The sequence below is a fragment of the Sturnira hondurensis genome, unplaced genomic scaffold (genome assembly GCF_014824575.4).
Source record: "Sturnira hondurensis isolate 20B ecotype Veracruz unplaced genomic scaffold, ASM1482457v3 Scaffold0021555, whole genome shotgun sequence".
In the NCBI taxonomy this organism is placed as follows: domain Eukaryota; kingdom Metazoa; phylum Chordata; class Mammalia; order Chiroptera; family Phyllostomidae; genus Sturnira; species Sturnira hondurensis.
Window position 1 is genome coordinate 3,681,964 of NW_028094186.1, and position 14,018 is coordinate 3,695,981.

At 55.2% G+C, this 14,018-nt stretch overlaps 1 protein-coding gene across 1 annotated transcript in view; it reads right to left on the reverse strand.

Annotated features, from left to right (window-relative positions):
• Nucleotides 1–10,677: 10,677 nt before the first annotated feature.
• The window catches only part of EPHA8 (EPH receptor A8), a 33,243-nt gene continuing 29,902 nt past the window's right edge, over nt 10,678–14,018 (reverse strand). The window contains exons 14-17 of the mRNA XM_037032911.1: nt 13,490–13,639; nt 13,208–13,398; nt 12,736–12,909; nt 10,678–12,598 (exon numbers count right to left, since the gene is read on the reverse strand). Coding sequence (XP_036888806.1) covers nt 12,484–12,598; nt 12,736–12,909; nt 13,208–13,398; nt 13,490–13,639 — 630 coding nt within the window. The 3' untranslated portion in view covers nt 10,678–12,483. The remainder of the gene's footprint in view (nt 12,599–12,735; nt 12,910–13,207; nt 13,399–13,489; nt 13,640–14,018) is intronic.

Consider the following 14,018-nt stretch of genomic DNA (forward strand, 5'->3'; position numbering starts at 1 on the left):
GACATCAGTGAACACAGAAAAGACATTCTAGTGGGAGAGGGTGTGGGGATTCAGAGGCTTAGAGAAAAAAAGATGGGGCTGGACAGTGGCAGGTAAAGGAAAGAGCACTGAAGACCCATGTTCAAATCCTAGCTCGACCCCTAACTTGCTGTGTGAACTCGGACACAGCACTTCCCCTCTCTGGGCTTTAGTTTCCACATTTGCAAAATGGGACTGGTCACCCAGCTGCGCATCACCAAGAGACCAGCCTCCAGGGAGGGCAGCCTGGGGAAGGCACTGGGAGAGCAGGGTTCCTTTCCCTATGCAGCTTCTCTACCCGCAGCTGGCAGAGGGCGGCACAGCTGCTCAGCCTGGGTGCCCCGGCCCAGCGTGCCTCGAAGCTGTGCCTCCTTTTGAAGTCAGGCTTTAAGGCAGGCCTGGGAGCTCTGCCTGTCTCCTCTTCCCCTAGAGCCTCCAGACCAGGACCCTCTCTTTGAAATCCTGTTTCTTCTAGTTACCCTGGGGTAGGATTCTGGGGATATGGGCCTTCTTGTGCCTGAAGAAGACCAGTGATATTCATGCATTCATTTGTTATCAGTCGTTTGGTCAGTCAACAAACACTCATCCCCCAGTTACCATGTGGCCACCCCACGTCAGGCACAGGAGATCAGGGTGTGTCAACTTCTTTAGCAAATATTAAGCGTCTCCTCTCTTCCAGGCTCTGTGCTTGACACTGGGGACAGAGTGACTAACTGGTTTATTCAGTGTTTAGAGGTACCTGCCCTGTGCCCTGTGCTGGGTGCCAAATAACTACTGAAGCCCCACTCTGTGCCAAGTACTATGATGGCTACAGGGAACAAAGACGGCCCTGCTTCCCGAGCACCAACCCTGAGCCTGGTGCCACTCGCCTGCGAGAACTGGGCCTGTCGTTTTGTATGCAGACATGAAACCCGGCGTCTCCCTGTGGCTAATGAATCATCGGGCTTCACAAGAGAAGCGGGAACAGACCTCCTTGTCCGTGAATTTGCTAATTGAGCTCCTCGAACTCAGACATTAACCTGAATTACCATAAATACTGCAGAGAACAGCCATTCTCAGCTGATGCTCAGTGGTAATGGAGGAAATCAGTCGAGGAATAAAGCTGAAATGGAATCATAAAACTTTATTTTCACTATTAATTCAAACCTAGTTTTCCCTAAATACCATTTGTTACATTTTTCTGTGACACTCCAGGGCTAGAGAGAGGAGGGTGGGGGCTGGGAGGAGGGAGAGGCTGTGTCACGAAGGCTGGGGGCGTGTAAACTGGGGCTGGACGGTGGCCGGGGGTTCCTGGGCTTGCTGGCCTGGCTGCTCTGCCGCCCCAGGGCAGCCACCCTGGGGCCGGCAGAGAGATGTGGGCTTCGGTGAAGCGTGGACCCAGCTCCACACGTGCAGAGAAATGGGGGTGGGGAATAACAAGGTGGGATGGACGGGCAGATAGATTGGCAGGCAGGACGGACTGACGGCCAGGTAGGCAGAGGAAGGCACAGGGACAAACTGGAAAACAAATGCACAGCCAGCCTGAGCAAGAAGAGGATAGACAGACGGACTGACAGAGGATGTAAAGACAGATTACGGTGGCCTGAGTGACGGGAAGCCGGCCTGAGCATTGGGAGGGCAGATAGACAGAGAGACCAACCCCAGACGGACAGTCTGACCTACAAAAATCCTGACACCTACAACGGACAGACAGAAGGGCACAGTGACCGTTCAGGAAGCAGATCGAAGGAGAGGCAGGCAGCCTGTCTGCCCATAGAGAGGGCAGATGCACAGAGGGACTGATTGGGCAGTGGGCGTTGGGGTCTGGGGTTTCCCCTCCCCCGTACATGTGATCGAGGGAGTTAGGAAGAGGGGAGGGAGCGGGGGGACATCGCGTGTCCAGCCCCTTGCGTGAGGGAGGCTGGTGTGCGTGCGGCTGCTCCCCAGGGCTCGGGGCTTCCCGGCCTCTTCCCCTCCTTCCCCTTCTCACGGCAGCCTGCACCATCTGGCAGGCAAGGCCAGGAGGCTCAGAGGCATCACTGAGGTCTGCTCCATGGTGGGCAGTGGGGGCGGTGCCTGGACCTTTCTGTGGGTCACCTGGCGTCTATGGGGGGTTCACACCCAGTGAAGGGTCCTAGCCCTGGGGATGTGGAGGGCTGGGAAACCCTGGAGGGAGCTTCCTGGCCCGCTGCCCGCCGCCCCCACCTCATCAGTACCCTCTGACCCTGGCCGCAGTTCTGTGGTGGGTTCTGTTATTACCCCCAATTACAGGGTAGCAAGCTGGGGTTCAGAAAGGGGAAGTGTTTAGGCCAAGGACTCTCAGCCTGAGGGTAGGGGGGTCTTTTCTGCTGGGAGGCACTCATGTACTCTGCTCCCCTGCGGGGGGCGGGCTGCCAGGTGCAGTGCCCTCGCGGCTGGGCAGTGAGTCTGTCGGACCCTGGAGTTCACCACAGGAAGCCTGCCACCCACAGATACAGGCCGCATCATTCAGGATCAGCTTTTCCCGGGGTCAGGATGCCCCTGCTTTCCATCTGAAGGGCTTCCGTTTGTCTCTCACTCGTGCAAAGTCAGGTGGGCAAACCCCAACAAGTGGGGCCCCGGTCGGTCTGATTCCCTGCTGTTTGTCCCCTGCCCCCCACCCCTGCCTTGTCAGCATGGGGGTTTTCCTAAGAAGTGCCCTGTTCCTTTATGAATGGGGCCTTAGGTCCCACCACCTTGATGTGTATCAATTGCTCTGTTTGGTCACCAAGCACTCAGGACAAGAAGTGCTTCCACTCATTAGTGTAATGACAGTAATTACGGTAGCAGGAGCATTGCTACTGGAGCAGCAATAGCAGTCGCCCAGCAGCAGCAATGCCCATTCACTGAGTGATAACCACGAGAAGACGAACTGCGTCCCGAGCCCTAGATACATACATTAACTTACAGCGCACGGTGGCTCTGTGAGGCAGGCATCTTCCCCGTTTTACTGGAAGGGAAGCCAAAACTCACTTTGCTTCTCCAAAACCTCACAGTGAGAGGCAGAGCCAGGATCCAGACTCGGGTTGGACTCAAAGCCTGGGCCCGTTCTGCAGCCCCAGGCCATCTCAGAGGTGCAGCTGGAGCTTGGTGGGGCTTCTGAGAGCCACAGCTGGGCCGTGGGGCGCATAGCAGGAGGGCTGCTGGTGGCAGGTGGTGAGGCAGGGCGGGTCAGAGAACCCACAGAGCCGGGAGGCAGGTGGCCTTGGTGACTCACAGGCAGCCTCCTCCACTGCCCTGGGCAAGAAACACTGTGTCCTCCCTCATGAAAGAAACATCAGTGTTAATCGGATCAGGCCTCACGCCCTGGGCTGGGGGCCTCATTCATTTTAAATTTACTTCTTCCTTAACACTCAGTCTATGGGGAGGGAGAGGGGAGGGACTGAGAGAGGGCCGTGGGGAGGGTGCCAGGGAGAAGGAGGAACTGTATCACTTGGGTGGGTTCGGGAGCCTTTGTAGCACAGGGCTCAACCGCACGGGTTTGGAGTCACACACTGGGCGTGATTTCAGCTCCATTGTTTACTAGCTGTGTGGCCTTGAACAAGTCACTTCCCCTCTCTGAGCCCCAGTGTCCTCAATTGTCACACAGAGCTAATGACAAATATGCCCACGAGTTATGGCAGGCACATAGTAGGTGTTCAATAAAGAGCACCCACCCACCGTGCCAAGGGCTGGTCTGCTCTCATGAGGACCCTAAAAATAAACGGCATGCTTTCCATTTCTTGTCCTCAGGAAGCTCATCTCTTCCTGAAGCTGAGGGAGCCCCAGCTGGGGGCACTCGGACTGAAGAGAGGGTTCTCGAGCAGAGTTGAAATCTGTCCTCCTGAAGTCCTCACCGTCTGGCTCTGGGAAGGAACAGCCTGAGTCCCTTTCCCGGGACAGCCCCTCTCGGATCTGAAGACACTGACTGGTGATGCCCTGGGTCTTCACCAGGGCCTCACTACAGTCTCCCCTCGCCCTGGTTGCCAGACACAGTCCTCCCCCATCCTGGCATCCTTCTCCCGACACACCTAAGGGCCTGCGTTTGTCCCTCAGCTCAGTCCAGCCAATATTACTGATCATCAGCCTCACCAGCCCCTGAGAAGCTCCATAAGGGGTGTCCAGGGAGAAGAGAGGCAAGGCTCTCTACGTGCCAGACCAGCGTGCAGTGCGGCAGGAAAGTCATCTCTCCTGACGGTGACTGCTTCCACCCATCTAGCATCTGCTCTTCCAGGCTCCAGAGAAGGCCTGGCTCCGGCCCTGGAGGCAAGCGCCTGCAGGTGTGGCGTCAGCACCACGGACAGCTCCCAGCGCTGCGGGCCGGGTCCTGCAGGGTTTGAGCCTCAGGGAGTCTGGGATAGGCTGTGGGCTCTGCACCCTCAGACACCTTTATTAACCGCAGCCACCCTCACCTCCGTGGCATGTATTTAACCCATCACAGTCACACTCACACAAACACACGCACCCTACCATCATGCACCAGCAGTCACTCGCACACTTGGAGATCATGCCACCCACACACTTTGCACAGTCCCATGCCACCGCATGCACAAAAACTTCCACACAACCCCTCCTAGCCCCCCACTCACACCAAAGCACAAATCTGAAGCAATCTCCGCCCCCCAGGGCCCACTACTCACCCTTCCTTGCCCAGTGGGCCTGAGATGCTTTTCCACAGGAGAAACTGTCTGGAAAGCAGATTCGGCTGTGACCTACTGGATGCCTGAGAGGTTCCCGGGCTTACAGACAGGGCCCATGTCCTTAACCAGCCCCTCCAGCACACTCCCCCCTTGTCTGCCTGCAGGGAGTCAGGCTGACCTGATCACTGTTTCCTCCCTCACCAGCTGTGTGACTTGAAGCCTGTTCCATCACCTCCTGGTGCCTCAGTTTCCCAACTAGTGGAAGCCGATGGTAATAGTAACACTCGCTAGGCTGCTGTGAGAACTGGAGCGCATAATGCGTGGACAACCCTTGTCACTGTGGTGTCCCGTGATAGAAGTGCAGTAAATAGTCACTCGGTGTTAGCAGTAACAGTAAGCTACCTCCATCGGTTCCCACCAGACGCCACACTGACAGCCTTCCTTCCCTCGCACCCATGAGTGTGAGTGTAAGGGGGAAACAGTTGCTTTTAGCATCCAAAGAGGATGCCAGCCCTGGGAAGGGGGGCTGCCCCCGCACCCCCCTTCCCTTTCCGCCTGGGCTCCAGCCCTGCGTCACCTTGGCCATGCCTCCTGAACTTCTCTGCTGAGAATCTCTGGCTTCCTTCGCCCGAGTCTGCATCACCTCTGCCCCTGCCCCCACTCCAGCGGAGGCTGCCAGGCCCTTTTATTCCCTGGGGCTGGTACCACATTTGACGCTGGACCCCTGATTTTTGGTATTCAGAGAGAAGCTCTTGTGCTAAACTCCCCATTCTAAATGCTCATCACATTCCTCTTAAAGCCACAGGATCCCCCCCATTCCCATCTTTTATTCATCACCTACTATCAGCCCCAATACAAGAGACATGGAAATGCAAACCCTCCAAGGTCTGCGAATTTCATGCCAGCAGATGACCCTTCCCCAGTGCCTACGGTGAGGGAAATGGAGGTGTCCTAATTGGGTGCCTGGGCATCAGAGACGGAGTGTGAGAGGTGGCAGCCCATGTCACAGTCTCTGCTCTCCTCCCCTCATACACCGCCCTGGAGGGGTGGGAGGGTTTGACCACCTTTGCTCACACTGGGGGCTTGGGGAGTCATTCTTCCGCTCTCCCAGGGGCTTCTGTGTTTTCTCAGGGAGTCCGGAGAGTGTGCGAAGCTCACTCTGAAGAGAGGAGGTCTTATTGGTGGAGATTCAGCCTATGTGTCCGATTAAAGAGTAAGGCTCCTCTGCCTGTGATTCCTCTTGGTCCTCTGGAGAGTTCGCTCCCCCTCCGCAGGTGGTGCCCTGAGTGACAGTCAAGGGCCAGATGGTAGAAGAGGGTCCAAAACTGCTTTGGGGGGGTGCGGTTCTTTAATTACAAATTATGAGAAGTGTGGGGACCTGGGATCAGATCCAGGCTACGCCTCCGTTGCTGTGTCAACTTGGGCGAGTCCTGTTCCCTTTCTGGGCAAGGCTGGTTTTCTTTAAGAAACAAAGGTGTGGAGAGTAAAAAACCTGTTTCCCTCGAAGCCTTCTAATTCTGTAATTAGAGCAAAGGTTCTTATTCCATAGGTGATCCTATGATTTGGTTCCTCTGCTAGCGCTATACGGTGAGTCCCTGAAGGGCAAGAATTATCTCATTCATTCCAGAATTCACAGAGCTGAGAACCGGGCCTGTCATAGAAGAGGTGCTCATTAAATATTCATTCATTCGTTCATTCATTCGTTCATTCACTCTTTCAGCAAGTGTCTGTTACACACAAATTAGGGCCATCAGTGTGCTGTGTGGTAGGGCTGAGCCCTGAGTCGATTGGATGAGGTACCTGAGTTTTTGGAGCACGCTGATAGATGGGGGTGTAAAGTATATAAAGAAACAATAAATGAGCCCTGGCTGGTGTGGCTCAGTGGATTGAGTGTCAGCCTGTGAACCAAAGGGTCGTCGGTTCGATTCCCAGTCAGGGCACAGGCCTGGGTTTCAGGCCAGGTCCCCAGTAGAGGATGTGTGAGAGGCAACCACACATTGATCTTTCCCTCTCTCTTTCCCTTCCCCTCTAAAAACAAATAAATAAAATCTTAAAAAAAAGAGAAAGAAACAATAAATTAGATCCCTTTGGCTGGTGCTAAGAGTTATGGATATAATAACCTGGTAGAAAGTGGTGCAGGTGGGAGGCGGTCACACTCTGGCTGGAGCTTCTGCAGACAAGGAAGAGCGTCCAGGCAGAGGGAGGAGCTAAAGCCCAGGCCTGGCATGATCAAGAGCGAGGAGGAAGGGCGGGAGTGAGGGGGTGGGGCAGAGGGAGGCAAATGGTTAGATTTAGGCTGTGGTTTGGAGGGAGAGCTGCCAATTCATTGCAGCACAGCCAGCCCCCACCTTCGGACAGTGCATCCCGCACGGTCCCCGAAGGGCCAGGTCTGAGACACTGAGATTCCTGAGGGCAGCCTTCAGAACCCCTCCACCGCGGTTTTTAGGACGTTTTTGGTTTTGAATTATAAAACATTTCAATATAGAGGAAACAATGTAACAGACACATGTGCCCGTTAAGATTACACGGTGTTAACACTGCACCATGTTGACACCGGAGCCCTCTCTTTCTAACAAGGAAAATAAATGAAACACGAGGTACAGCCCAACACCCCTGCCTCCTCACCTCTGTTCTGCAGAGAAAATCAAGCTAAAACAGGCGTTTATCTGTCCCAGGCATATACTGCTGTGTTCTAGTTCTGCATTCAAAACCTGTCATTCTGTTGTTAAATATATTTTAAAAGTTTAAATAAGTTATGCGATACTGCACATATTCCTTTGTCGTTTATTTTTTCGCACCGTATTATGTTCTGGAGACTTATCCATACAGGTACATGTTGATTGAACTCATTCATCTTAACTGTAATAGACGATTTCATTGTCCGTATAAAGCAGCTTATTTTCCTGTTTGCCTGCTGAGAGGGAGTTAGGCTGCTCCTCATTTTTCTATTATGGACTAAGGTGCAACGAAGATCCTCAGACATGCATTCTCTTGCCTGGGAGTATAGACTAGGATGCATACAGAACACTGCACGTGGCTCCTTCGACCTGCAGGTATGCTCATTCCTCAGCCGCTCTTGGCTGCTAAGGGCTCACAGCTGTTCCCGTCTTGGGACCCTCCTCTCCAGGGAAGTCAAACCACCTCCCCTGCACCATGGGGCAGCACCTAGGCAGTGACTGATGAACGGGGAGGGTATCAGAGACTGGCCCCTTGCCTCACGACGGACTGACTCTGTGGTGTTATTAACGCTCCAGACTCCCTGCGGCACCAGAGTGAAGCTCATCCCCCACGGAGAACACATAATTGCTCAGCTTTTCCTCCCACCCGATCTGCCTTCCCCTGGCTCTTCGCCTGGGAGCTCTCCCTCAATACATCACCTGCGCAAGAATCCCAGGCACTGCGTGGGAACCTAACCTAAGACAGACACTGACTAAGGTGGAGCTGCTGGGTCTTAGATTTGCTCATCTTGAAACTTCCTGTCTCCCAACTGCTCTCCCCAGTAGTTGTACCATTTGCATTCCCACCAGCAGTTTGCAGACATTGCCATCCCCGCCCCCACTTCCATCACTACTAGTGTTAGAGGCTGATTTTGTCCATCAGATTGTGCGATGGGCAAAATCGATCTCATTGAGATCTCAAAATCCATCTCAACAGTGCGATCTCATTACCGTTTTAACTTGCATTTCCAAGTTTACTAGTGATGTTGAGAATCTTTTCATATCTTTATTGGCCGTTCATATTTCTTCCTCTGTTACTTGTCTGTTCATATCTTTTGCCCATTTTCCTATTGCTTTGCAATCTTCTGGTAAATTGATTATCTGGAGTCGTAATTTTATTTTGAAAACTAAGTCTCTCTAGGTTGGTACTAAGGTTGCAAATACATGTATCTTTTCTCCATTGTAACTAACAAATTATTTTTTTGTTATGTAGAAGTTTTTATTTTAATGAAGGTTTATTATGGTTTTTCTTATCACTTGTGTTTATTTTCTTTTTAAAAAAGACTTTATTTATTTATGTTTAGAGAGAAGGGAAGGGAGGGAGGAAGAGAGGAACATCAATTAGTTGTCTCTCAAACACCCCCTACTGGGCACCTGGCCCGCAACCCAGGCATGCGCCCTGACTGGGATTCAAACCCATGACCTTTTGGTTCTCAGGCTGATGTTCAATTCACCGAGCCACACCATCCAGGGCTATTCATTTTCTGATAAAGTTAGTTTCCTGTGTTTTTTTTTTCTTTTAAACGTTTTACAGTTTGCTTTTACATTTAGGACCTTGATCGCTGGGAACTTGTTTTGTAAGCCATTGTGACTAGGGATCTGATTTTATCTTTTTCCAGGGGGATATTTAATTGTCCTAACATTACCCATTACATCTTGCCACGTTTCAACTCCTGTATATATTCGGATCTGTTCCTAGGCACATTCTCCATTCTTTTTATCTGTTTCTCTATTCCTGGGATGAAATCAAACTGTTTTAATTATTAGAGCTTTATGGCAGTTATCAACATCTGGCAGGGTGAGCTTCCCTTCCACTGCCTTCCCCCTTCTTCTTCAAACTGATCTTAGCTATTCTAGGTTCTATTATTGCATATACACTGTGGGGTGATCTTATCCAGTTGCAGAGAAAACTCGGTTGCAAGTTTTACTTGAAGTGAAACCTATAGATGAGGGAGGGGGCTCGCCCACTTCCTGACAGGGAGACTCCCAATCTGCAAACAGGATTCGTTTTTCCTCCAGTTGTGCTCTTCCTCTGCTCTGCATTCTATCCCCTCCTGGGGGGGCTGCCTAGGAAATGAACCTTCAAATCCTTCTCACCCCCAGTGGCCCATCTGAATGCCTCCTCCAGGAAGTCCTCGGAGACAGCCCCGGCCTTGCAGGTGCCAACTGTCCTCTACCCCTTCTCTGTGCCCCGATTCCTGGTCTCTCAGCACATGGATCTGATCAAGGGGGCCGCTTCTGCACGCTCTGTATGCCCACCTGGTCTCAGCCTCCAAAGAGAAGGGGTCGCATCACCTCTGTTTGTATCCCCAGTGGCAGCCAGCACATAGTAGGTGTGCAGTGGGATCTGATGACTGGTCCTTAGGGAAGAGAAGTGTGCAGTAACAGCTTCTTCCTCCATGGGGAGGGCCCTGGAATAGAGTTCGGAGTTTCAGGGGGAAACACGCCCGACTTGAAGTCAGGCAGACCTGGCTTTATGTGGCGGCGTGCTTCACAGGACGTCAGCCCCTCCGAGCACGGGGGTGCCCACCTGTAAGGTGGAGACAGTATTACCCACCTCACAGGGCTGTCGCGATTATTACCAAGATTGCAGGAACACACAGAAGCTGTTCTCTCCCTGTCCCCCTTTTCCAATTTGAGAGAGGTGCGGAAGTACAGGCCGTTCTGTCAGCTGGAAAGGCTGCTGGAGTCATTTGCTGGTTCATCAAGACCCTGGGGGCATCGTCCCCAAATGTCTGAGTCACTGATGCAAATGGACACAGTGGGACTCTGCCCCCTTCTCCTGCCAGGCTCTGATGCCACCGCCCCAGCTTCTGTGCTGTCCCTTCTCTCTTGGAGCAGGGGCGAGTCCTTGACTGTGGAATACCCTCACATTCCACCTTCCTACCCTGCCCACAGCAGCCATGTCTCTCAGGAGACCCCTGGGTCCCGAAGAAGTTATTCCCATGAAATGCTTGTTCCTCCTCTGCTGGGCACCTTTCTTCCCCAGGAGAGGCCAGGGCAGGGGCGATGTCCAGCCGCTAGGGGTCGTGCTCCAGGTCAAGCGCTGTCTGCACATCTCTGAAGAGAGACTACGGGGCTGATGAGGGCGCTTCCTGGTGGGGCATGGGCCCGAGCTGGACAAACCTGGGCTCTGACTCAGAACCTGACGTTGGGCAAGTTGACCCTCACAGCCTCTCCACACATCAACCTCCTGGGAGAGACGAGAAGACCAGAGAGGAAGAAACGCACAGGGCGTGTAAGGTAGGTGGGTGTACAGCAAAAGGCCGCCCCTTCTTTACCAGACGTCAAGGTTGTACGGACGGGAACAAATGGGGGACACAGGCAAAGATGAGGCAGAATTTATTCTCGTTGTGGGCAAGTTCAAGACTCACGATGGAGACCACAGAGAAACAGATCCCTGGGACCCTGGGGGGGCGCCTCATGGCGAGGGCGGGGGCACACTTTCTCGAGTGCCTGTCCCACTGAGTCCCCACTGAACGTGAGGATCCAGAGCCCAGGAACTGGGTGAGAGTGAGTGCGGGTGGGAGGAAGGCAGGTCCTCCCCAGACCGTGTGTCCTGACCATGTTTCTGACTTCCATAGGAAGGAAGAACAGCTCAGCTATATAGTAACATATAGAGGTGTAGAGAGCTGGCCGCGGCACCTGGGCGGGGCTGACTCCCCGAATTATTGCAGGCGGGAGAGGGGCTCAGTGCTGGTGTCTCCGCGGAACAGCTACAGGGAGGGCTGGGCAGAGGCTGGGGGATGGGCCTGCCCTCCCTGGAGGCCAGCAGGGGTCCCCGGCGTTCTGCCCACAGGGGTTCCCCGGGGCCCTGCCAGCTTCCCCTGGGATGGAGCTTTCTCACCCTGGGTGCTCTTTATGTGCTTTGAAGACCATTTTTGCATTGTCGGGAATGAGGAAAAAAATATTCTGACATGGTAGAAAAAAGATATTTACATACCCTGGTGGGCCATAAGGGAGAGGGTCAGTCTCTGACGGGGGTGGGGGTGGGGGTGGGTTCAAAGCCCCCTCCCACCCACAGCTGTCCCTGTGGGATGGTGTAGGGGAAAAAGCCCTGGGAGCAGGTGTAGCTCAGAAACTTGGCTGCTCTGTGACCTTGGACAAGACATACACACTCCCGACGGTGCAGGAGCAGTACTTGGGGCTCCAAAGCTAGGATCCTATGGTCCCTGGCTCCAGGCGTGGGGCTGGGGGCCAGTGAGAGGGGCAGAGGGACTCCCAAGAGAGGAGCCCTGGGCTGAGGAGGGGCATCAGAGACTAGAGGGAATTTGATGGCTCCGGGCCCCTAGCCAGGCAACCAAGTCCAGCTGCGGGCATCTCACGTACCCTGTGGTGATACCTATACAGAGGCGGCCAGGGGCGCTGGCCAGGAACCCTGTTTTCCCGTTGAAGCAGTGGTAGAAGCCAGGTGGAGGCTGCAGGCGGTCCCCCACCAGCTAGAGGGAGGGCTGGGACCTGAGATAGAGCCGGGAGCGGGCTCGCCCGGCGGGAGACGAGGGCGGGCCTGGTGCTGGTGCGGTTCAGAGGTGGCCTTTGGCTCCAGCCTCCAGGCAGGGGGAGGTGGGTCTGAGCCTCGCTGCAGTCCCGGTGGGTGCTGGGGCCTGGACCCACATTTCATGGGCAGTGTCACATGGAAGTTCCTGCTTACAGGCTTGTGATGTCATCCTCACCCACGACATGCCACCTACAGTCACATGTACACATGTCCCAGTCTTAGTGGATGAGCACCCGTGCCCTAACTGCCACACACGCACAGTGGGACTCGGCGGGCAGACACACATGTGGTTCTGTGACCTTGTGGAAAAACATGGGAGCACACATAGGTGTACACAGGCTCACACACACAGAGGCAGGTGACTGATGTCTCCATTGGGCTCAGTGGCATTGAGGCCCCTACGTCTGGGAAATAGAAGGCCCCCTGCCCTGGGCACAGGGGACCCAGCCATGCTGGGCACCAAAGGTCCTTCTGCAGGTGGCCCAACCCTGGACAACTCCAGGCCCTGGGGGGCAGTCCTCGGCCTCATGGCCACCTGACAGGAAGGCAGCCAAGGAGCAGGGGCTGCCCAGACCACCAGCCACCCCTGCAAGTCCTCTGATCACTGGCAGGACCCATGGCTGGTGTGAGTTGGTCAGAGGTGCCGGTGGGGACCCTGGGTGCTGGTAAGCTGGGCCCTCATGGTCTGGATGCTGCCCAGGATCTTCTTCTGATGGCCCATGAGGGTGATGCCCAGGGCACGCACGTCCCTGTGAAAAGAGGGCAGTGCTGGCCTGACTGGCCTGGGGGTCTGAGAGCCATGGGGACAGGGACATACTCAATCCCTGGAGCCACCGCTGGCCCCCTGCCCTCTCCCCTGCCCAGCCCCCATGGAACCACCACTTACTGGGCGTTCATTTGAAGCACCATGCCCAGAGACGAGTAACCACCTGCAGCAAAGTGGTCCCGGTAGCGGCCCATGCGGATGGAGTCCAGCCAGTCCCCCACAGTGAGGCCACCACTGCCACCCCCGCTCCCACGGAGGTCAAAGCAGCTCTGGGCAAAGGTGGGGGCTGGACACCTGAAGCACAGGGGCCTTGGTAAGTGGCCTGCCGGGACCTCTGCCTTCTTCGAGGACCCTGGCATTAGCCACCCTCGGCCTCCATCCAGGCTCAGCGGTGAGCAAAGGGTTTGGGGGGCTAGACCCCAGGCTTGGAAGGAGAGAGCCGAGGGAGGCCCAGGGAGAACAGGGGTCAGGGTCCAGGCTGGGTCTGGTCCAGGGGTCAGGGCAAGGTTGTCCTAGGGTTGGGACTGAGTCAGGGCAATGCCAGGAGGGCAGCCGGGCTGGCTGGGGCAGAGCTGGGGTGGGGGCTGGGCACCTGCTGACAGTGGCGGTGGCCCTGAGACTCTCAGGGTTGCAGGTCAGCGCATCAAGGATGCTGACAATCTGGGAAAAGCGAGGCCGCTGAGCCCGGTCCTTGTGCCAACAGTCGAGCATGAGCTGGTGCAAGGCACGGGGGCAGCCCATGGGTGCCGGCAGGCGGTACCCCTCCTCCACGGAGCTGATGACCTGGGGGGGAGGGAGCAAGGTGCTGGGCTCGAGGCTGGTCCGCCCTCCAAGGCCCCACACCACCTCTGCACGGCCAGGCCCCCGTACTCACGTCACGGTTGGTCATGTTCCAGTAGGGCCTCTCCCCATAGGCTAGCACCTCCCACATGACCACTCCGAAACTCCACACGTCACTGGCCGAGGAGAAAGTCCGGAAGGCAATGGCCTCAGGGGCTGTCCAGCGGATAGGGATCTTCCCTCCCTGGGAGGGACACAGGACTGTTGAGCGAGTGTCCTCAGCCTGAGCCAGGGAGCTGAACACAGTGTCCTGTTTCCCAGGCTGAGGTCCCCTCCTGCCAGGGTCCCGTTAAGCAGTCCAGTGGGGGAGGCGAGGCCAGGGCCCTGGGGAGGGGGCTGATCAGGGAGCCCAGCACAGACAGCCGCTGTGAAGACTGAATGAAGGGAAGTGTGAGAGTGCCTGGCACGTTGTAGATTCTCAGCAAATACCAGTCAAGGGGTCAGTGCCTGAGGAAGGCATGAAGCTGAGACCTGGCTGGGTACTCCTCTCTCTTCTCTCCTCTCCCTCCTCCTCCTCCTCTCCTTCCTCCTCCTTCTATCTCTCTTTTTTTTTGGGGGGGGGG